Genomic DNA, 22,331 nt, shown 5'->3' with positions numbered 1-22,331 from the left:
AATAGACTAACACATACAGAACAGAGAAAAAATCAGAGCTTCAGTCTTGTCAGCAAATGGCCACATTCAACTGACAAAGGCCTGTAGTGGTTGCAGTAATTATGACTCTCGTCCATCAGGAGAAAAGAGGAAGCCAGGTGACGTATTACAGAACCACAAAGTGACTCACACTAACTCCTCACAAGCACATACTATCCAATATCTGATTGATAATACGATCTCTTACCTGACACACTCCACTGATGCACATGTCAAAGGCATCTGCCCGGCATCGTGTCCCATCCAGCACCTTAGGGGCCAGTTCAACAGTGAGGCTTCTTCCTTTGGCCTGGCACCGCAGTGCACAGGGTGCTGAGGGGTCATAAGGCACTGGGACCCACTCATAGGTGACACCCTGGTACTTGATGTCATTGTGTGCTGAACACTGCTGAGCCCGGAAATCACCTGATGCTGCTGGGCAGTCCTGGGGGGAGGAATAATAAGGACAAGTGTAGAGGTTGGAGTGTTACACCACAATAATTTATTTAAATTCAGGCTATGTACACACGTAGCCGGGTATTTTTAAAAACGAACATTTCCGCCCCTCCGTTTATAAAAAAAAACGTATCCACACGACCCCGTTTCTGAAAAAATTCCCTTCCACACATAACCGAACATCTGCGTTTTCAATAAGCACTCCAGACCTGTAGATGGCATTATTTCCCCAAATCACATATAATTAGCCCTCTGTTGACGTCACTTCCTCCTAAACATCAAACATGGCACCAAGCTCGTTTGTTTGGACAGATTCGGAGGCGGATTTGCTTTTAAACACAATTTTGGAGTACAAACTTCAAAAAACGCAAGAAAACATTGACTGGGAATCGTGTCAAAGCAGATATTTGGATATATTGGCCCTGTTTTTGGAGCACTATCCCGCAGAGAGTAGCAATGATTTCCCTCATGAAAGGGGCGAGCTAACGTGGAGTATCCTGACCACTAAAATCAAGGCTGTGAGGAGTAAATATCGGTTGGCTGTGAACAACGGACACAGAAGCGGCTTTGGGAGAGTCATTCTTCTCTACTTCGAGTTGTGTGAACAAATATGGGGTGGTTCCCCAGCAACGACAACCATGTCGTCTGGCATAGAGACGAATGATTTGAATGATGGCCCTCCTGTTCCCTCCCCTACTGAATCCTCGTCCACCGTGGACCCATCCGATACCACTTCAGACACGGAGCAGGAGAGCAGTGTGGCGTCAGTGAAGGAAAGAAGACACTTGTTGCAGGTTGGCCAACACAGTATTTGCAGTTTTGTCTCTTTTGCAGTTAATTAGGCTAAATATAGTTTACAAACACACCTCGCCATCGTTCATAGGCTACATAACTTTGTTTAACAGTGACCATAACAAAAGGAATAACTTTTCAAACATCGCGTTATCTATTAGAGGAATGGTTCAGGCTCGGCTACAGGCTTGACTGGTTATTCGTATCTTTGGGGCCAGCAATGGAACTAGAATCTGAACTGGTGTATATCAACCATAGAAATTAATTTCTATGTTTATCAACAATATGGCTGTGTAGATCCCTGTGACACCCATCAAGCCCAGTAGTTGCACTGAAATGACCATTCTAATATGAACATTTTTAATTTTCTTCTTTAAAGGAAAGACTGAATGGACATCGGCACAGCCGATTGAGAAGAAAGCTGCCTGCGGAGAACCAGTGGCTTAATGCAGTGGAGGAGGACCAGCGTGTTAAGAAGAGACTGGTAGAGTTTTTGGAGACGTCAGAGAAGCAAGCTTCCGATAACTTCGCTAGACTTTCAGAGACACTTAACATGTTGACTACAACCAGTCAGAAGGTTTTAGTGTCCTGAGACAAGTCATTCAGCCTCCACCCCCTCAGCCATCACACTACATGCCATACGGAGTAAGAGGGCACATGTCACACTCCCCATATACACAATCGGCACATCCCAATCAAGCTTTTCAGTCATTATCAAACAACCCACCTCTTGTCAGAGGAACACAGCAGAATGCAGGTAGCACACAAGATGCAGCTCATGCCAGCACAACTGCTGACACACGGCTCACAGGGTTTTCTTACACTCAAGCTCTTTTCAGTAATGAGTATTGATCATATTTTATATTTTCTTGTGAACATGTTCATCACATGTTCTTGTGATGAATATGAAGTTTACAGTTGGTTACAGGAGCTCAATTTAAGTTACTTTTTTGCATTTAAGATGCAAAGTTCTATTCTGTAGCATGGTTTTAAATGCATTGTTCTTTGCTGTTTCTAAGCGTACCAAGTATGACACAAGGCAATATTGATTTTCTACATTTGTATTTCTGCAGCAATGCTGATGGCAGCAGCTCTCATACTGTACATACAATATGTTAAGTAATATCAGCCACAGAGAGAAATGAAACGGGTCATAAAAAGAAAAGATTGTGAGGAAAGAAGGGAAACATCCTTCAACAGAATTTTCAGTTTACTTTCATTGGAATATTAAGCTCTTATTTGCTTTATGTAAAGAGTAATTTTGCACACCAAAAGTTCAGTGACAAGTGCAATATTTGTTTTGACAAGTGCAATTTTTTTTTCAAAACTATGATTTCTATTGTTAAGAAATGTGTGCACAACCGTGCAAAATGTGAACATATGAGGTGCTGTTATCAAGAATAAAAGAAAAATTATGCCACTTGGCAGTTAAACAGCTTTGAAGAGTTTTGTTTGCTTTTATTTTTTAACATTGTCCCCTTTATGGATCCAGGTACTGGGTTAGGACTCTCCTGACCCTCTTCCCTTCGGCCGTCAAACTGTCTCCTCTGACAGCAACTGGTTTGGAGTCTGGCTGGTTGTCCCTGTTATGGCGAATGGCTTCAGTAACATAGTTGTCATCTATTGTGTCTTTGGAGGCTTCGCAGTAATTATGCAAAACAAAACATGCATAAATGACAAAGGGCAGGTCATGTAGATTAATATCCATTGCTCTCTTCAAAGCTCCAAAACGGGCCTTTAGCCTCCCAAAGGCACATTCTATTACCATGCGTGCCCTGCACAAAGACAGTCCAAAATACTGTTCCTGAACAGTGCTTCCTCCATTGGCATATTCCTTCATTAGATATGGCAGTAATGGGTATGCAGGGTCACCCAAAATGTAAACTGGAATGGGTGCTTCATTGTCAACAATTTGTTTCGAGCAAGGAGGGATTTTTCCATTTTTGAGACAGTCATTGATGGTTGAGTTGGAAAAAACTCGGGCGTCGTGGACGCTTCCCGGCCATTTGACCACAACATCCATAAAGCAGTATTTATAGTCACATGTTGCCTGGATATTTAAGGTAAAGTTACCCTTTCTGTTCACATAATCAGTGGAGTTTGCTGAAGGCTGCTTTATCCCCACATGGGTCCCATCCACTGCACCCATGCACTGAGGGAGGCCATGGATCTCTTCGAATTTTTCCACTAGTGTATGCACTGCACTTTCAGTTGTTGGCAGTTGTATGAACTGGGGTCCCAAGTGCACCGTTATTGCTCTACACACCTGCCTGACAATGTTTGAGACAACCTGTCTTGACAAACCAAAAGCATTAGCTGTTTTCCGTAATCTGCCCTCGTCAGCTAAATAGTAAAGCGTGCACGCAACTTTTTTAATGACACTGACAGATGATCTCATGACAGTGGACTGCCCTTCGATATAAGGACGTAGTAACTCCGACAGCGACAGGAGAGAGGACCGGGACATACGGAAATTGTCACGCCATTCCTGTGGGAGTACGACTTCCATCTCAAAGTTTTCCCACCAGCTGGCAGTGCGTCCCGGTCTGATCCAAAAGCGGCGTCGACGACTTCGGCGAGGAACATGCCTACGTGTAGGCCTACTGGTAATGATGGGGCAAATCACGGACCGCAATGTTGTCCGTCGCCTGTGCTCTTGGAGCAGTAGTTGGGATTCTAAAATTAAACATGTAAAAAGCGCCTGCACAATAATTAACGCTATCACAGCTTTCACGGCACTACTCCGGTCCATTACTCATCCATGCTTCTGCTCTGGATTCTGCAGTAAACAAAGGTCGCATGTTTTACGTCAGAGCACATTTGTTATCATTTCGGCGCAGGTTGTGACGTTCGAAAACGCAAAACTCCGGTTATACCTGTCTACACGCAGACGCATAAACGGAGTTTTCAAAAATCTTCACTTTGCCTGGAGTTTTTAAAAATATTCGTTTTTGATGCGTTGTCGTGTGGATGACAGGTCAAAACGTAGGAAAATATCTTCGGTTTAGTAGATACCTGGCTACGTGTGGACGGGGCCTCATTTGAGTGTCATTTTAAATATTTGTCATTTAATGGATGTAATTAAACTGTACATCAAATGTTTGAAAACAGTAATTAAACAGTTAATACATTTTCATTACAGAAACCAAGATTCACACTGATTTCTCAAAGGACTTTTATAGCTTACTACTTTCATATTCCATTTCACAATCTATCCGTCTCCTACTTTTACCCCTTAATGGTGATTGTCACGAATTCGCATCATCCCACTTTAATCCACTTTGCTGCAGAATCGCGCATCATTCCTCTAATGCCGGTTTGTGCATATTCAACACACACCTAGGAACCTTTTGCAAGCACTGGTTTCTCGTCGGGCCGGTCAAAGTTGTTGATACAATGTAATGGTTGTAAGCCAATTTTGTGGCTTTTATGATGCACATTTAGCAATTTTGGAAAAAAAAGTATTTTTATGCAAATTAGCGACAACAGGCGTTAATGCTTAAATGCAAACATTAACGCCTGTTGTCGCTAATTTGCATCATACCTAAATTTATATTGTATGTTGTATTGTATGTGCTACAGAAAAATATATTTTAAAATATCTTAATTTAGGATCAATTTGAAAACAAAAACACAAACAAATATTTTTTTAAATATAATTCTAAATAAATTCAGGCGTCAAGGTTAACTTTTACAACATTTGTTGACTTTTTGAGCACCAAGAAAAAAACATTAAACCTGGTCAGGATTTAAACAAAGTAGGTCTAAGAGCATTTAAAGGATCAACTTTGTAAGTGTTTTTTGAGGAAGGAAGTGAATTCAACGTGTTTGTTGGACCTCAAGCAAACACACAACACATTCTGGACAGAAACTGAATGTAAACCTTGGTTGGTGTGTTTGGTTGGCAGCCAGCTGTTTTCAGCAAACAAGCCACTTTATTTTGTCTCTGAGTGCTAGCTTCAGCTGGTGACGACTTTGCCTTCTTATTTAACAACCTGATCATGATTTTGTGTCACTATGTTGAGTTTTTTCAGGTGAACTTGTATTTTTCAAGGAGACTTTGGTCTCTTTTGTCATTTTCCAGGACCTCTCCATGACTTGAAATTAGAGCTTGAGGACTCTGGATTTTTGAGGCTGACAGTGATGTTGATTTTTGACTGTTTGTAGATGGTGGCAACTGATATTTTTTCCACCTGCAACCAGATCTAAAATGGAACTATCCCATATCCCACCACCATAAAGTAGCTCTGCAACACTTCATCAGACCAGGAAAATTGATCATAATAGTCAAAATGAATTTTGGATATCAGGTATATACAATGAAGAGTCAGCATTAAATCTTATCAGATTCTTGTTCCTTAGGTCTTTTTTCTTTTCTGAAAAGCGTCACTGACCAGTATGTGTGCTGAACATCAGTGTGCAGGATATCTGAGGGTGGAGGACAAAGTGTTACCTCTTGCAGAGTTGTCCTGTGCTTCTTAACAACTAACAAGTCCCCCAAATGAAACAAAAAGCTAAATCCATTGATGCTAACTGGCCTTTAGACCAACACTTAGAAGCTGATTTGGATCTGAGTCCCTGCACAGACAAGTGAACATACATACAAATCACTGTTGAAAAATAAAACATTTTTTGTGATTTGACTACACATGTTAAGGTTTGGTTAGGTTTAGGCACAGGCTCAATGGCTTATGGAAACATTGTGGTTTGGGTTAAAATGACTGTCGTTAAAGTCAGCAGACCCAATTTGTTGCAATAATATCCATGTTGTTAACAGACAGGTGGAAATGTTTCAAATCTCTCTTAAAACAATAGTCACGTGCACATATGTCAATTGAATATTGCTTTGCTCTGCTCATTCCTCCTGTTCATACTGGCCATTAAAGGATCTCTCTTAATGTGCTTTCAATATAAGTGATGGGGCATAGAGTTTGCAGTCCTCATTCAATGCATTTCAAAGTTTTTCGGAAGCTGAAACGAGGCTCGCACAGTGTGAGTTAATCAAATGAAGGTGATATCTTCCAAAGTAGCAGCCATTCGAAGTACAAAATTCCTGAAATTAAGACAGCAACAAAAGTCTGTTTCGGTGGACTTATCTCTTAAGATGGACTTGACATTTTGTGACTCTATCCTTTACTGATAGTTAACAGTTGTGGTCATGGCTATGGTTAAAAGGATTAATTGGAAATGAACAGCGGTCTCCCATTATTAAGCCATCCATCCACTCCCAAACTTCTCTCTGCACGGACGTTGTGCCTCTATAATAAAGTCACCTGACTTCCTCTTTTGCTCCCAACAGACTGGAGTTAGAACTCATCTGACCGATAGACGGCTTTGTCACTTACACAATGTAAGCACTTATTGTTTTAGGGCACTTGCTAAAACTACTGATTCTGTCATTTTTTCTTGGGAGGGCAGTCTCTTAAAAAAATATTCAACAACTCTAAGAAGCTGTGAATATAACATTTGCAGCTGAAAAGGAAACAGATTCTAATACAGTCTTTCTTTCTAACATCACATGTGTTCATCTAAAATGAATGTAGCAACTAGTATTAACAATGAGGAGTAAAAATCAGACTCACCATGTTACTGCAGGTTCTGTAGCGGATGTTTTTGCCATCACACCTTCTGTAAAGCAAAGTAAAAGAAAATTCTCAGCAACATGGTGCAAACCCACAGGCGACTCAGTGATACACAAGCTGTGTGAAAACACAAAACTACATGCACAAAGTCAGTGATCAAAAACTTTAAAAGCAGCTCATGTCACTGATGAAGCAGCCTCCCCTTATCTGACGTCTAACATTGATGATTTTTATGAATGGATAAGAATCCTTTCTAGCTGTGGTAGATTCTTTTTTAATTCCTTGCCAAATCATTGCATAGTTAAATGCTGCACAAACAACAAGACAACACTTTGCATTTCCTGCAAAGTATTCTCAATTTGTTCTGGATAGAACTTACAGGTAACTTTCTAAAATACAGAGCAAGTGTGGTGCATGACCTCACACACACACACACACACACACACGCACACATGCACACACACACACACACACACACACACACACACACACACACACACACACACACACACTTGTATGGTTACAGCAGGTTACACCTGTAGCACACATCATCCAGCCAGCAGCCATCTCAGCACTTCACTTCACTCCAGCTGGCAGAGCCCAAAATGTCAAGCAAAATTGAACCCACAGATATGCACACACACGCACATGAAAACGCATACACCCATGACCGCACACACACGCATGCACACACACACACACACACACAAACACACACACACTGCTTCAGAATGAACCTGAGCCCTGTGTGAAATGTGCCATAGCAGAATGTTCCTTTCCCCATGACAGCATGGACAGGCTGTTAAATCCGTTCCACCTTGTTAGTAACAATAACGACACCCAATCTCTCGGTGTGTGTTAACTGCTATAATGTGCACACGTCTCCTGCCGGCTTACAATAACATTAGACTAAACTGGTAGCAACTCATTTATCCCATTGTAAAGCAGGTCTGGTCTAATCTACCATTTAGGACACATAGAGAGCGGTGAGCCACACTGCAGCCATTCAGTCTGCTCCAAGCTCAACCAGACACAGACAACAGCATGCCTTCGCTCCATATTAATGAGCCAATTAAGAGATTTCTCTAATTGAAATGCATGAACTACTCAACCATAGTTGGACAAACTGTTTGTGTGTGGGTGTGCATCAGAGTGTGCATGTTGTGGACTGGAGATCTGTAGACTGTGTTTTCAGGGTCTAGGAATGTCTACAGCTAAGGCCATTAGTCCTCTACTAAACTTACAACACTGGCAGGACCATAGAGCAGGACTGAACACAACTGGCATTATAGAGGAACTTGGTTATTACATAGCGTTACATTCACAAAGCTTGGGTCTACACCTGTCTCATCCACAGTGTGGGAGCCAATCCCAGAAGGTCCAGGAGGTGGCTGTGTGGTATGCTCTAACAGAGGTGCAGCAGTTAACGAGGCCTACCTTTGCAAAACCAACCAGCTACTCTTGTTTGAAAACCCTTCCAATAAAGCATAAATCTTACTTTTGTATCGCATGTCGAAGTTTGTTTTCACAGTGTGGAATAGACTCATTCTTGCTGTTTGTGGCCGTTAGGGGAAAAATACCCACTCGACCTGTTGTTGTCAACAACTATCAGGGGGCAGTAGTGTGCCCATCACAATGAGTCAAAGAAGATACAGCACTGGAAAACTTACTTGGAAAAGTGACACAAACATGAAACTTGCATTTCTTGAAGAAATGTAACGGAAAAGAAATGATAATGGACAACTACAGCTTTGAGAAGTATATGACTTTTGGAGTCCCATTTACATTTGAGTAACTTAATACAAATTTAATGGAAGTATGATTTGTTGTTTTCCCTAATGACAATGAAGAAACAGAGATATTTATGTTATTATTATATTAGCTTGGGAGGAAGTCAGCGCTCTCTTCTGATAACAACATTAAACCGACAGGTAAAGGAAATCACCAAACTGATTACTGTACTTCTGATCAACTATGCTTTGTGTTTTTTTGTAACACTTGTGACGCTAAAGAGGACTTGACTGGTGTTTCTTGGAGGAAGAACACTGCCTTAGGCTGTTGTAGGATTATTTTTACTGATATTGGTCATGGGGTAATAGCTTTTTGTTTTTTTTGTTTTTTTTAATAAGAGCTATGGGAGCCATAGAGTTGGTGATAACTCTGTGGATTCATCACAGAGAGCATTCACTTTTAATACACACAAGTCATTTCATGCATTGTTGAAAAATATTGATGAGAGCAGCTTTTGTTAAAAACATTTCTTTAAGAGCTCTTTATTACAGCCCTTCATTTCAGTACTGGACACATTTCATCACACTCTTCCCTGAGCATATCTAATCTAGTTTGTAATGAAGAAAAAAAAATACATTCCTGTCGACCACATAGATATACTTTAGTAATCCCAAGCAAAGAGTGTAAGTTTTTGCAGAAATCCATCCTGGTATTCTGGACATATTAGTTTTCTTGCTTGCATAAAAACAAGAAATAGAGAAATAACTTGCTAACTTTGAAAAAAATTGCACATAAATAAAATATGTTTTGACAATCTAATGTCTTGTTATCTGCCCATACTGGCAAAAACAATGTTCTATCATGTTATGTAGGCTAAAGTCACGAGAGTGACACTTTGAAACCAGCTTTGACAGCAAATGAAGCATTGTTACAATCAGCACAAATTCACAGACATCACTACAAACTGGACAAGATGTGTAAAAGCGATACGTTTCCTCTGAACTAAAGCCGAATTTGTGTGTCTGGTATTTTTTAAGGTCTCTTTCTCATTTTCTGTGTCACTTTCTGAGGTTGCTGAACCAGCTAGTCCACCACCTGCTCAGACCAGCAGACAGATCTTCCAGATGTCCAGTAATCTGTATTCGCTGATGCCCAGTCAGATCTTCAGTCAGCCGCCTCTGCTGTCGCTGGCCCCCTGTGCTGTGCTTGTCTGTCCAGCCTCCTGCCCCACCCCTGTCCAGTTCCCAGGCAGCACACCAGAGTACCGGTAGCCTGTCCAGGTCCAAGGCCACTTGCCTGAGGTCTTCTGCTCTGTCCAGGATCCAGGCTGTCCATCTGGTCTGACTGGCTCTGTTGTCCTTAATTCCTTCCCCCTGAATCCCTCCTCCACACCCCGTCCATCTACCCTTTTGCGCTGATTGAAGATCCCCGGTTCGCGGCCCAGTAAGGACGCCTGGGATCTTTCTGTGTGGAGTTTGCATGATCTCCCTGTGCAGCGTGTGTTTTCACCGGGTTCTCCGGCTTCCTCCCACAGTCCAAAAACATGCTGAGGTTAATTGATAATTCTAAATTGTCCGTAGGTGTGAATGAGAGGTGTGCTTGGTTGTCTGTCTCTATGTGTAGCCCTGATGTAGGCTGGCGACCTGCCCAGGGTGTACCCTGCCTTCGCCTGGATGGCTGGGACCCTGCAGAGGATTAAGCGGTGTATAGATAATGGATGGATGGATGGATTCAACGTGATGTTTGGCAACAATTTACTTGTATAATTTATGTTCTAATTAACTGCTAAACAACTGTAGACAGTGGAGAGTGGACTTGTCAGTTCTTTTAGCCATTTCCTCAGCTTGTTGTTTAAAGGGGAGAAACACACAGTCTGGCACCAGAGGAGGCAGAGCAATGGGCAAAGACCAGCTCCACTGCGGAAAAAAGACAGTTTGTGTTGAGGTTGTGTTGAAATTGCAGATTAAGATGGATGTTCTCACTCTAGCTGGACGCTTCTGTCCTCTATGAGCCACAGAGACACTCACACACATATAGTGTATAGGGTATGCACATACACACACACATATATCATGCACGCTGCTCCAGTCACACATGGATAACTATACACACATACACACATTACACTCACTTTTCCAGGCCCCACAAATTATGTCTGGAAATCAAATGGGTCCTCCCCCATGCAGTAAGTAGTACACACACACAAACACACACACACACACACAGACACACAAGCACAGTGGTCGAGCAGGCTTATTGGGAGACATTTCTGTAATGATTGTCGTGTGAATCTCTGAGTGCAGAGGAAGTTTGAACAAATCAGGTCCCTCAATCACTTCCAGATGCTTAGAGATGTGATCAGGGTTTACAGTGATCAAGGCCACGCTCAGCCAGTCTCACCCAACCACAACCAGCCTTCCGCTGTCTGAGGACACAGGTCCTCATCAGACGTCAAAGAGTCCAGGCGGACATACATGTCAGACTGATAAAATCAACATATCATCATAAAGGACTTTGCAGAAGTTTTAATAAGAATAATTTAGGACAGGAAATGAATGTAGATGCCATTTGTGATGTCATGGCGGGGCGCTCCCTTAGAGTTGGGGTGATCGGATGCCTCCTGGACGCCTTCCTGGGAGGGTGTTCTGGGCATGCCCCACCCGGAAGAGGCCACGGGGAAGACCCAGGACACGCTGGAGCGATGTTGCTTGGCTGGCCTTGTGAACGCCTCGGGGTCCCCCGGGAAGAGCTAGAGGAAGTGTCTGGGGAGAGGGAAGTCTGGGCATCCCTGCTTAGACTGCTGCCCCCGCGACCCGGCCCCAGATAAGCGGAAGAAGATGGTTGGTATGGTATGGTATGGTCGTTTGGTGAGTGTTTTTACCCAAATGACTGTATCATGTATTGATTAGATGTTTAGAGATAAATTAATGAGTGTCAAAATATCTGCTAGGTGGCCTCATGTGGCTGAACCAGTGGTCTCAAGATCAAAAGTGATGTTGCTGTTGTCCCAGGACAACAGCTGTTTTCTTCTGGCAATGACAGAGATTGAACAAAGGTCATCTTCACAAAATAATGATATTATTACAAAAAAAGAAAGGAAACTGGTTCGTGAAGGTTGTAACTTCTGTCAGATACAGATGTAAATAAGCACATTATTTGGATATGAACAGATGATGCACTCTCTACAGGTACAAATAGCACCTGCATTTTGCAGCACTTTAAATTTCAAAATATTAGGCTGTTTTGTATCATTAGTCAGTTTTAGGATGAAAACTGAAACTTGACTGATGTTGCATGTGTGTGTTGTTATGCAACATGTCTGCAGACCGAAACACAGAATAGCTTGATTGCCAATGATTCCCAAAACGACGTAGCTGAGCAGTAAGGCGTACCAAACCTTCATCTTCATGAGGTTAGCGCTGTAAAATGGCCACAGTTCGCTTTGCAGTACAAATGTTTAGGCATCAAAACTACTTGGTTTGGGTTAAAAGCGTTGTGCTACATACATTGTGTAATTTTAGCCGGTTGACTTTCAGTTTCACCCTGTGCGGACTGTATTGCTTCTTATACTGGGTCATCTGACTTTTGCTCCTGTTATAATCACTAAGGCCACTTGAGGTCGCAGCCTAACGATAATGTAAATATGGGTCTTAATAACCTACTTGCACTGATGACCTATACAATTTTGGTATTTGTGTTTTTATCTGAGGTCTTCTCACAGATTTCAAGCGGGCAGGACTCAATTTGCAAAGGCTGATGTATTTCTGTGCACCAATCAGGATTTAGCAACATGTGAATTAGAATCTGATAATGTTAACAAATGAATAATACTGAAGGATGTGTTCTGGGCTGGATGGGGTTTTGAGGGCAGAGAAAGGGATCAGAGAAAAGGCATTCTTAACGACTGTTCTGCAAATTCAGATGCGCACACATGTGCCTTCAGGTGGTGACAGACAGTAAATTTCAAATACCTCCTTTGCTAAGGATGGACGGCGTAAGTACAAAACAGGATTGTGAACACGTCCCAGCTCAAGCTTCGGGCTCGTTTTGTAAGACAGGATAAGAGGCGTGATGACAAAGACTGAGGAAGAACTTTTGGGAGGTACAGCGGTATGTCTGTGTGTGTGTGTGTATGTGTGTAGGTGTGTGTGTGTGAGAGAGAGTGTGTGTGTGTGTCTGTCTGTCTGTGTGGGTGTGTGTGCGTGTGTGTCTGTGTGTCTGTCTGCGTGTTTGTGTGTGTGCGTGTGTGTGTGGTATACTAGCCATGCTGCTTTTGCCGGCACAAAGATGAGCATGTCCAATTTCTTTTTCCACGTTATTAGAGATGGGTGGGCAGTCCAGTAATAAGCTGCGCCCCGCCTCAACAAATCAGGTCCTTCGCTGTTACTTGCCCCTCACTGCCGAAGCTGAGGCAGTGGAGAAGGATGTCTGCACAATCCTCTCATCCCGTTGTTAGACGGCAGCTACCTCTGAAGCCTGGGGCGCACTGCCATGCTGCCACAACGTGCTGGAGGGGCGGACGAATCGGGGCGAGGGGGCCGGGGCCTTAGCTTAGCAGGCAGCGAGGCAGCAGAGAGAGGCAGAGGGTAAAGACCTTAGCTGACATGCTCATCCATAAACATCTGTCTCCCAGCACTGGCAGCTCTACACCCAGAGAAGAAATCCTTCAACACATTCAACGGAGCAACACTGGCCCAAACACAACAAAAACAACCACAAAGACAAAGAAAAAACCCAAAGGCCAATTTGCAGGGTGTGTTTACTCCTCTTTTATGTCTCTTTTAGTACTACTCGTCTCCACTAATAACCACAAGATGCCAATTAAGTAGCTTGGGCATTGCTGTGTGCATTTACTCTATGCACATGTGTGCAGTAGAAACGTTCTTTCTGGGAACTACGATGCCTTAAATGGGAGAAATTCAGCAGTCGCATGGGAAGTAAGGCTGAGCTGCAGTCAGATAAAATAGAGACAAATGTGTTGCCAGGAGGCCATAGAATGATGCCATCGGGCACAGTCTGAAATAGATTGGCTGTGATGTCTTCCTGAACAAGCTACGCTGCACAACAGATACCTGAGCAGAGAGGCTGGCTGAGCGCTGACAGCCTGATTGTGTCTTTAAAGACAGCAAAGATTTGAAGACCACACACTTTATGTGTTTATCAGCATCGACCCGGACACTGTCTCCTTCACTTCCCAGCATCCCATCCACAGCAGCCCTGAGAGATGGTCTGGACTCTGTAAGGGTTTTCAGCCCATTCGTTCTCTTTCTCTCTCTCACTTTAAGACAATGCTTCTTTTTAGTGACATGTGTGAACTGTGTTCCCAGCTGTCAGCAATTGTTCACAATGTTATTATAACTGATAGAAAAGATGGCCGAAAGTAGAATGAGCCAATCCAAGGAGTAATAAACTGGATTTAGCCTACAGCGATGTATGTTTTAATGTATGTTTTAATCCTGTTTAGTCATTCCGCCTTTCAGATTTTTCCACAGCAGGCATGTGGCCTTCTCAGCCAAATTAGTGGCATGGCTGACTATCAGCCTGTTGATCAGTCCACTTTGGTCGGGACTGAAATATCTCAGTAAAACGGAATTTTATGGGCAGTCGTGGCCCCTTGACCATTTTGATCCCCCAGCTTTTCCTCTAGTCTCACCAATGCCCCCAGTTTTTTGTTAATTCTGTCAATTAATTGATGCTCATTTGAAAAACATCACTGTGAGCATGACATGAGCATATTTTCCAACACAGGACCTATCTGCATGACACGGCCACCAGATGAGATAATAATCATGGACCTGCTTTTGTTCCATTACATATTATCCAATAAAATAGCCCCTCTGTGAAAAAAATAGTCCCACCTCTCCGTACGTTAGCTCTGCTTGTCGTCTATTCCTCACCTTTTTTCAGATAAAGTCATTGCTCTGTCAACTCTACCATTGTTAACCCTATCTGGAGATGAAAGTTAACCTTAAACATGTGAATTCAACTAATTTAGTCTATTTGTTAACGCTGTCAAAACACGACAGCAACTTTTTGCTGTCTAACAGTTTGTTGTCATGGAGACGTTGTTGCTTCTCTGTCAATCAGCCCCGTAACGTAAACATGGGAGGCCCCCCTGCAGTTAACTATGAGTGAGTGGTCCGGAAGAATCCACCCAAAACAATGAATATCATGACTTTAAAAGCGCTAAATTACTTGTCTTAATGAATTTCTTTAGCAAATAATGTGAAGAATTGTAAACTATCAATTCCATGATACTGTTCAATCAGTGACAGATCAGCCTGCAGAGCACTCAGTCTCTGTCAAGGTGCTGATCCTGTGACTGTCATTATAGCCTAAGGGAGCTGTCAGTGGTAAGCGATGTGACTCCTAATTACTCATTGACGCACAGTGCAGGATTTTACAATGTAATCTAATAATAATACGACCCATCTGACAATAATGAAGCGGAGTGATCTGCTGTGATAAGGCTTTTTAGAAAGGTAGGTGTGATATATGCTCAGAGTTAACAGCCAATCACATTGCCAGAATTCATCTTTCCATTTTATAATGTACATTAGAGGTTCAAATTGTCTCTCTCAAAGAAAATTGCAATAATCAAATGACAAAAAAAAAAACAAAAAACTGGGGTCATCTGGAGGCACAAGTTCATCTGCAGTGAATGTGATGGATGATGGTGAAGAGACTGAGCTGGAGACATCTGCTTAACTGGTTTCAAAATACTTCAGCAGGATATCCCTCCCTTGAATATTCTGCGGTATGAAAAATGTAATGTGTAAGCTGAGCAGATCCGCAGCCCTGACCAGTTGACAGTTTTAGTCATTAAACAGTCTCATCAACCCCAGCAAAGAGGAGACACTCTGAACAGGGATCACAGGCTGGATGCTGGGTTCTTTTTTCTCTTTTTTAATGATCAGATTTCTGACACAACGTATTTCCATATTTCAAAGATGCTGTCAAATTGTGTCTTGTTAGAGTTAAAGGAGCTAAAGGATTTTTAGTTTAAAACATGCAAAAATGAACTAACATCATCAACAGAATGTGAAATAACAGTTTTGCCGTTATGTCACAGATGAGCATGTGTTGTCGTGTTCGCTGAAGCCCACGCAGTCCTGTAATTCAACATTTCTTCTAGACTGGTAAGTAAACTGCTAACGTTGCTAATATTGGCTATTTAGTAGTAGCTTAGAAAGTGGCTGATTGCGTAACGTTACTGACAGTAACACAGATACCCCAGCTGTTTGATGCATGCTATCCTCTGTCTGTTTGGACAGGTGGCCTATTCTTATGTATAGCTCCTTTAAGGATGAGGCTTACCCTCCGTTGAGACAGCGTCTCAGAGAGTAAGAGGCTCCTCCCCCGCAGGTTCGAGAGCAGTCACTCCAGGGGCCCCAGGCGTCCCACCCGATGTCCCTGTCTTCATCTGAGCGGGTCATCCTGGATGCCTAAAGAAGGGCAAACCAGCAGAGAGCTCACTTACTTCAACCGGGTTAAACATCCACATGCTTTCACACCAATCATGTTCTAACAAGTGCATATGAACTCTGACATGTCTCAGGTTTCTCAAGAGGATCACGACGGCTTTGTCACTTGAATAAAAACACGCTGCTTTTGGCCATTTTTCTGAAAAGACACAGGCTCGCAGTCTCGCTGAGGTGCCTCCAAACTGAAGGATGCTCGATAAACCACAATGGCTCAGTTTCTGTTTCTCCACCCGATACAGAAAATGTGACAGTATAGGTGACATTTTACCGGCTCCTTTGAAGAAGCTGAGCTCATATAAATTACATCTAAGTAATAAGAGTAACTGATGATGTTTTTCAGGTAACCTGATTTCTTGCAAAGCAAATTATCAGTATAAAGACATGATTTGAAGGAAAGAGGTTTACACTGACAATCAGAATCAAAAAGGTTTATTACCAAGTAGGTCTTCAACATACAAGGATCACAATAAACATAGTAAGAGAAAAGGAAATTAAATGTATTGTCTCTCAATATCTTGAATATGAAACAGAAATGTAGCATAAAGAATATGTAATATATAATGTATATAATAATGTAATGCAAAATAATGTAAATATTAATGGAATACCACGCCAGCATTTTGTTTTCTGTGGAGTAATAACACAGTTTGAGTTCACACAGACACAACAACAACAATGGCGGTTGCTGCTGGGATGAAGGGGGGTGTACAGATCTTAATGGATCCAACATTTTGTGTCTCAACCCAAAACAAAACATCTTTTATTTAAAGCTGAGACCTGGACGCTTGCAGAAAGAGGAAATGTTGTGCTCGACCAGGGGATACAGACCAATTCACAGCTGATTGCTACAACCCGATTCCAAAAAAAACAGGGACACTGTGTAAAATGTGAATGAAAACAAAAAGAAATGTGCTCATCAACAACAATGGTTTCACATTTCCTTTCATGTGTTCACAAAGTGGTGAACCTTTCATACCCAGTCATGATACTATCACCTGTTTCCCTGTGGAATGTTCCAAACAGGTGTTTTTGGAGCGTTCCACAACTTTCCCAGTCTTTTGTTGTCCCAACTTGCTTGAAAGGTGATGCCTGCATTAAGTATATGCTTCATCTGTATTTAATCTGAATATGTATATATTTAGTTTAGGTCAAAAGGTGAATTATCACATTCTATTTTAAGAGAATTTGCTTATCCTGATCTGGAACATTTTGACCGTAGAAAACATGGATGCAAGCCCGTCTGGGTCACCGGGCGGGTCTTGGACGCCTAATGGGGACTAGAGGAAAACAATAGAAGAAATGGCATGAGTATATTCATTCATTCAGTTTATAATGGAGATATGAAAGCAGGCAGAAATTGTTTAGTGCATGCTGAGAAAATGAACTGGGTTGGTATCATGTTATTTTATGTTTCTACAGAATAAAAGAAACTGTACAATAGACACAGTGGTAACATATTTTCTAGCTGTTGATTTTTATATGAACAAGTAGACTGAGCCAGTCAGCCTGACTTTGTGTGGCTAATTTAGCTTTCAATCCCAGAGAGATTGTACATGGTGGCAGATCTGCATAGTGAAAGCCAGAATTGTAAGGAACCAGTAAAAATCTATTCTGGTTATCTATTCTGTATTTTCTACAGCCATTACATTATGCAATCAACATTTATTTCACAAAGATAAGTTAAAGCAAAAAGCTTTTTTATCTGCAGTTTAAGATGAAAAAGCTACGAGGCCCAATAGGTTATGTGAAAGTGCGCCATGCTGGCAGAGATCATTCTGTCCACACAGTGATAGCAAATACGTCCATAGTTAAACACTTCATGCACACGTTGTGCAGATAACTGAGAAGTGTGCACCCCTCTAGCAGTAACAAAAAAGAAATAATCGTCAGAATGTCTGTCAGATTGCCTGAAATCAGGACTGAGTAGAATTCTCTAAAGCCTCAGTCTTCACCTGAAACTTTCTTGAAGGCATTGCAGTGGCTCAGCATGCTGTATTTACAGCACAGTGGGGTCAACACAAAGCACCGTGAAGGGACTCTGGTACAGTGGACAAAAGTTGAAATTGCATGTCACAGCAGGCACAACAGAGTTTACCACAAACACCGTCATTACAAAAGAAATGGTAAAATGCATTTTTGTGAGTATCACAAACACCCTGAAATGACTTTTAGTAGTGTATTCTCAGAACTGAAGCTACGGGTAAGCACTGGTGATCTAAGTCTCACAGAGTGATTTCAGCGTGTTTCATGTCTGTATGTTTGTCACACCCCCTGCTTCTGCCCCCTCTCCTCACTTTGTTTGTATGTCTGTGCTGTGCTCTGATTACAGTGTCAGGGTGCCAGCTGCAGCTTTAAACTCCACCACGCTGCCAGATCTTAGACCCTGCCACACAGTCTCGTTCCAGTCTTTTTGGATCTCTTTGTTTGATAAAGCCTTTGCTAAATCTCGTTCCTCTGTGCCTGCAGCTCCCTTGTCCGGCTCCTGCCTCTCATCCACCCCTGTACAAGCTGCACTCCCCTTTGCTCCATCTTCCCTCACTAGTCGGCTCATGGCGCCGCCTCTGCTCTCCTCTGGCCAAGTTACTGTGACTGTGTGTTAATAAAATCATCATTGCACCCACTCCCTGTCTCAAGACTTCACTAAGTTATGACTCTGAGAAGGAGAAACAACTTTTGACTCAAATACACCTCTCTGCCTCCCTGTCAGCTCTCTGCTTTTGATTTCCATTCTCTTGGTGTCGCCCTCTCCAATGAGAAAATAACTGGTCCAGAGTTCCTCGGTATCACACTCCACAGGGGTCCTTCCCAGTCAAGAAATTGCAGCCTCTCCCGAAAGCAACAATTGCTCTCCCTTCATGGCCTCTTTCTTGATGAAGCATTCGTTCAGACTTGCGGTTTGCTCTCATCTGCTCAGTTACTGGAATGGCAGAATTTTCCTCTATGATGAGCTGGTGTAGACCCCTGACTCTTAATGGATGCCGCTCCACCTGTGGGATTTGGGACTGGGATTGCTTTATGCCAGTTTGATATGTCACCTGCGCTGAGATATACCTGATCGCTGTGGTGTGACATGTCTGGGGCCAGTATTGGGAACATAAACGCATCACAGTTAGTGTCAATCAAGCGGTTGTTGGCATCATGAAAAAAGGGTGCTCCTCATCAGAAGACGTCATGCCTTTCATGAGAAGCACTACATGGCCTTCGTCATCATGGCCTGTCAGGTGTCCGGTCATCATAACATGCTAGCTGACACTTTCCCATTTTCATTTCCAGACCCTCCGGAGCCTCTGCCCAGATAATAACCAGGTGATAATAACATGGAGTCATATATACACGAGAAAATGTTTAGCATCCTCCACCCTAAAAACTTTTTTGGATTGGATTGGATTTCCTATGCTCTGTCACTTAAACCTGTTTCCATAAGTACTGTTACTTAAGTACGTAACTTGTTACTGATGCTTGCCTTTTCAAGCATCAGTACATAGTGACTTGGTCGCATGGATTCAGTTGAACATTTGATGTTATGATCCTTCTTTTCCTCATTTATTTTCTAATCCGGCTATCAAATAATGTCTGACAAGGACTCCTTCCTGATCTGGCCGATAACTTTTCCATTTTTTTCACGGAATGCTGACAGGATTGTGTTTTCTTTTCACAACATCTTCGAACTGAATGAACCCAGATAAAGATGCTTTATTTTCTGTTGTCATTTCAAACTAGTCACTGCAGTCTACATTAGAAGTATTCCAAACGTCAGAGGTGCTTCCTCTGTAATCGTGGCTCACATTGATTCTCCCACCTATCCCCTCATTTTTATTCCAGGCACTCCACCGGCCAATCAAAACATTTCATCTACCTCCCAACAACAGCTGAGCTGCTTTTCATCCCATGCCTGCACCTTCTATACTTGTCTTGACATCAGCACGGTCCTCGTAAATCAAATATCTCTGAAGGGTTTAGCTCTTTGCTAAGACATGCATATAACTGGTGCCTGTGCTTCTTTTATCTATTGCTATGTAATATATTAATTTGATTTTCTCTTTTATTTCTGGTCATGGTTGAACCAAGCATTAGAGTCACATCATTGTTGGCCATATTAAATTAACTGAGACCATTGCTGACCTTATTCATTGCATTCTGGTCATCCACTATCTAAACTTTACCTTAAAATCTTTTTTTTTTTTAATCCCTGCTGTTATTTAGGAATAATGGCATCACTATCCCCTTGTTACGATGGTTTCTAATTGACTGCTCTCATATTTATAACTTTCCTACTGTGTCAAATAAATAATTCAGTTACTCTTCAACCCTCTGTTCAATCAAGTCTCTCGTAAAGTGAAGCTCAGCTGACGTTCTGGCAGGGGGACCAGGCTTACTCTGAGTATTTATTCTCTCTTATTCTCCATCAAACTAGATTTCAAATCTACACATTGAATGATCTAACTGAATAAGAAGTACAGTTTTTGCTTTTCAGCTGCAGTGTCGCACATTGTTGTGGCACTGGAGGAAAAGAGTCCAGCAGTTAGCTGGCCCAGGCTGCAAATCTCACTCTGCTGAATAATAGGCTGCTAAAACATTAAAGAGAACCAACATTTCACCCTCCGTGGCCACTGAACAGGAGCATCACGTCACAGTCCTGTGATACACTCATCTGTTTTTAGCAAGTAGCAGAACCAAGCTATGACAGCCTTTATGCACCTCAGCTCTGACTTTCTACTGTTTTATCTGCTGTGTTAAGCTCAGATGAAAGAGAGGGAGTGACGGAGAGAGACCCTGATAGGGAGTGGGAGAGATGGAAAGAGAGAGGGTTTTCCTGGCTCCATTTCACCAAAAATAGGAAAATTGGCTCCCCCTGGGTCAGTGATGTCACTGCAGACCCTGTGGTGCATGTGTAAGAGGAAAATTGAAGCACATTGAAGTATTTATGGAAATTAAGTCAGAGAACCAAAGAACTGAACCTTCTTAAGTGCTTTTAAATTGTGCCCTTCAACCCGTGCATCACTGGACCAATAGTCAAAACACATATTTCTACAATTCAGAAAACTGCTTTTCCTGGTGAAGGGGTAGCACAGGCCCTCCACAAAAATCCCTCTTGCTGTGCCAGTGAAACACAGAGCACAGGAACAAACTCTAATTCCTCTGACAATGTTATTTATACCTGGTCAACCAGAATTAACATTTCTGACATGCCTCTGCAGGTTTCATTTCACCCTGCCTCCCAGGCCCAGATCACTGGCTGACCTTGGAGCTGGCAGAGCGAAACACTTTGCACTTAACCTTGTTACGTTGTACCCACAAAGATAGGATCAGTCCATGTGTGTAGGACTGTTGCACTGCGGTGGAACTCAGCATTCACTTGCTCTTCTCTGCCTGCTGCATTAAAAGAGACAGACTGATCCGCTCGAGAGGAATTAGACACGTTAGCACTCCGCCAACAGGATAAAACCACCTTTTGTTGTCGACCTCAGCCGGCTAACAGTCATCACAGACTTCCGACAGTAATAACATCGGCATGAGGAGAATCTGTCCAGCCAAGGCTTTTTTGGCCCGGGCGGCCTGCCTGGCCTATTGTGTGAGCTCTACATAGTTCAGTATCAGCAATCTGTGTCCACTGACAACCTAGATGACCTGGACATTTACAGTATATTTCTCAATTTACCATAAGGAGGACTCATAGTGGTACTGGGATATTCTCAGAGAGCAAATTCCATTGATAACACTTTCTAATAAGGTAACCTTTATAACATCTTTTCAAGGGTTCATAATCGCAAATTTGCTGGATTATTAGAAAGTGAGAAACCATTTATTAGAAGGGCTGTGAGATGATTCATTTGATAGGAAATGAAAAAAGAAAACATTATTCTGTTATACATAATACATACTGGGAATAACTGGATTACTTTGTCTCATCACACCTCTAAATACTAACACTAATACTCATTCAAATGAACAGATATTTGAATGCATTCTTCGGCTGAACTAAACCTATGTAAGAAGTGACAAAGGGTTGTGATTAGGCGGTGCTCTGCATTCAAGCGTTGGGAGCTGCTGTGTCATTAATGACTAATTAGCATTTATGACACCAGAAAGAAAATAAGAAACCTGATTTGGGAAATGAAGCTGTGCCTGAACTCACAGGATCTGAGCTATTCAGCCACTGACTGAATAATGTATTTGGACCACATAAGCTAACATTGATATTGTTTTATGCTCTTCACTTAATATAAAATTGTACAGATCTAGTTGTCCTGATATCTGGCTAAGTGAA

General features: G+C 42.2%; 1 protein-coding gene across 1 annotated transcript in view; it reads right to left on the bottom strand.

The window, feature by feature from the left end:
• The window catches only part of adamtsl3 (ADAMTS-like 3), a 240,538-nt gene that overhangs the window by 105,900 nt on the left and 112,307 nt on the right, over positions 1–22,331 (bottom strand). The window contains exons 6-8 of the mRNA XM_041939250.1: positions 15,897–16,024; positions 6,849–6,894; positions 227–463 (exon numbers count right to left, since the gene is read on the bottom strand). Of these exons, the coding sequence (XP_041795184.1) occupies positions 227–463; positions 6,849–6,894; positions 15,897–16,024 (411 nt within the window). The remainder of the gene's footprint in view (positions 1–226; positions 464–6,848; positions 6,895–15,896; positions 16,025–22,331) is intronic.

This window comes from Chelmon rostratus, chromosome 1 (assembly GCF_017976325.1).
Source record: "Chelmon rostratus isolate fCheRos1 chromosome 1, fCheRos1.pri, whole genome shotgun sequence".
Taxonomy (NCBI): Eukaryota; Metazoa; Chordata; class Actinopteri; order Chaetodontiformes; family Chaetodontidae; genus Chelmon; species Chelmon rostratus.
The sequence above is the reverse complement of the archived record's forward strand: the minus strand, read 5'-3'. Positions and strand labels throughout refer to the sequence as shown.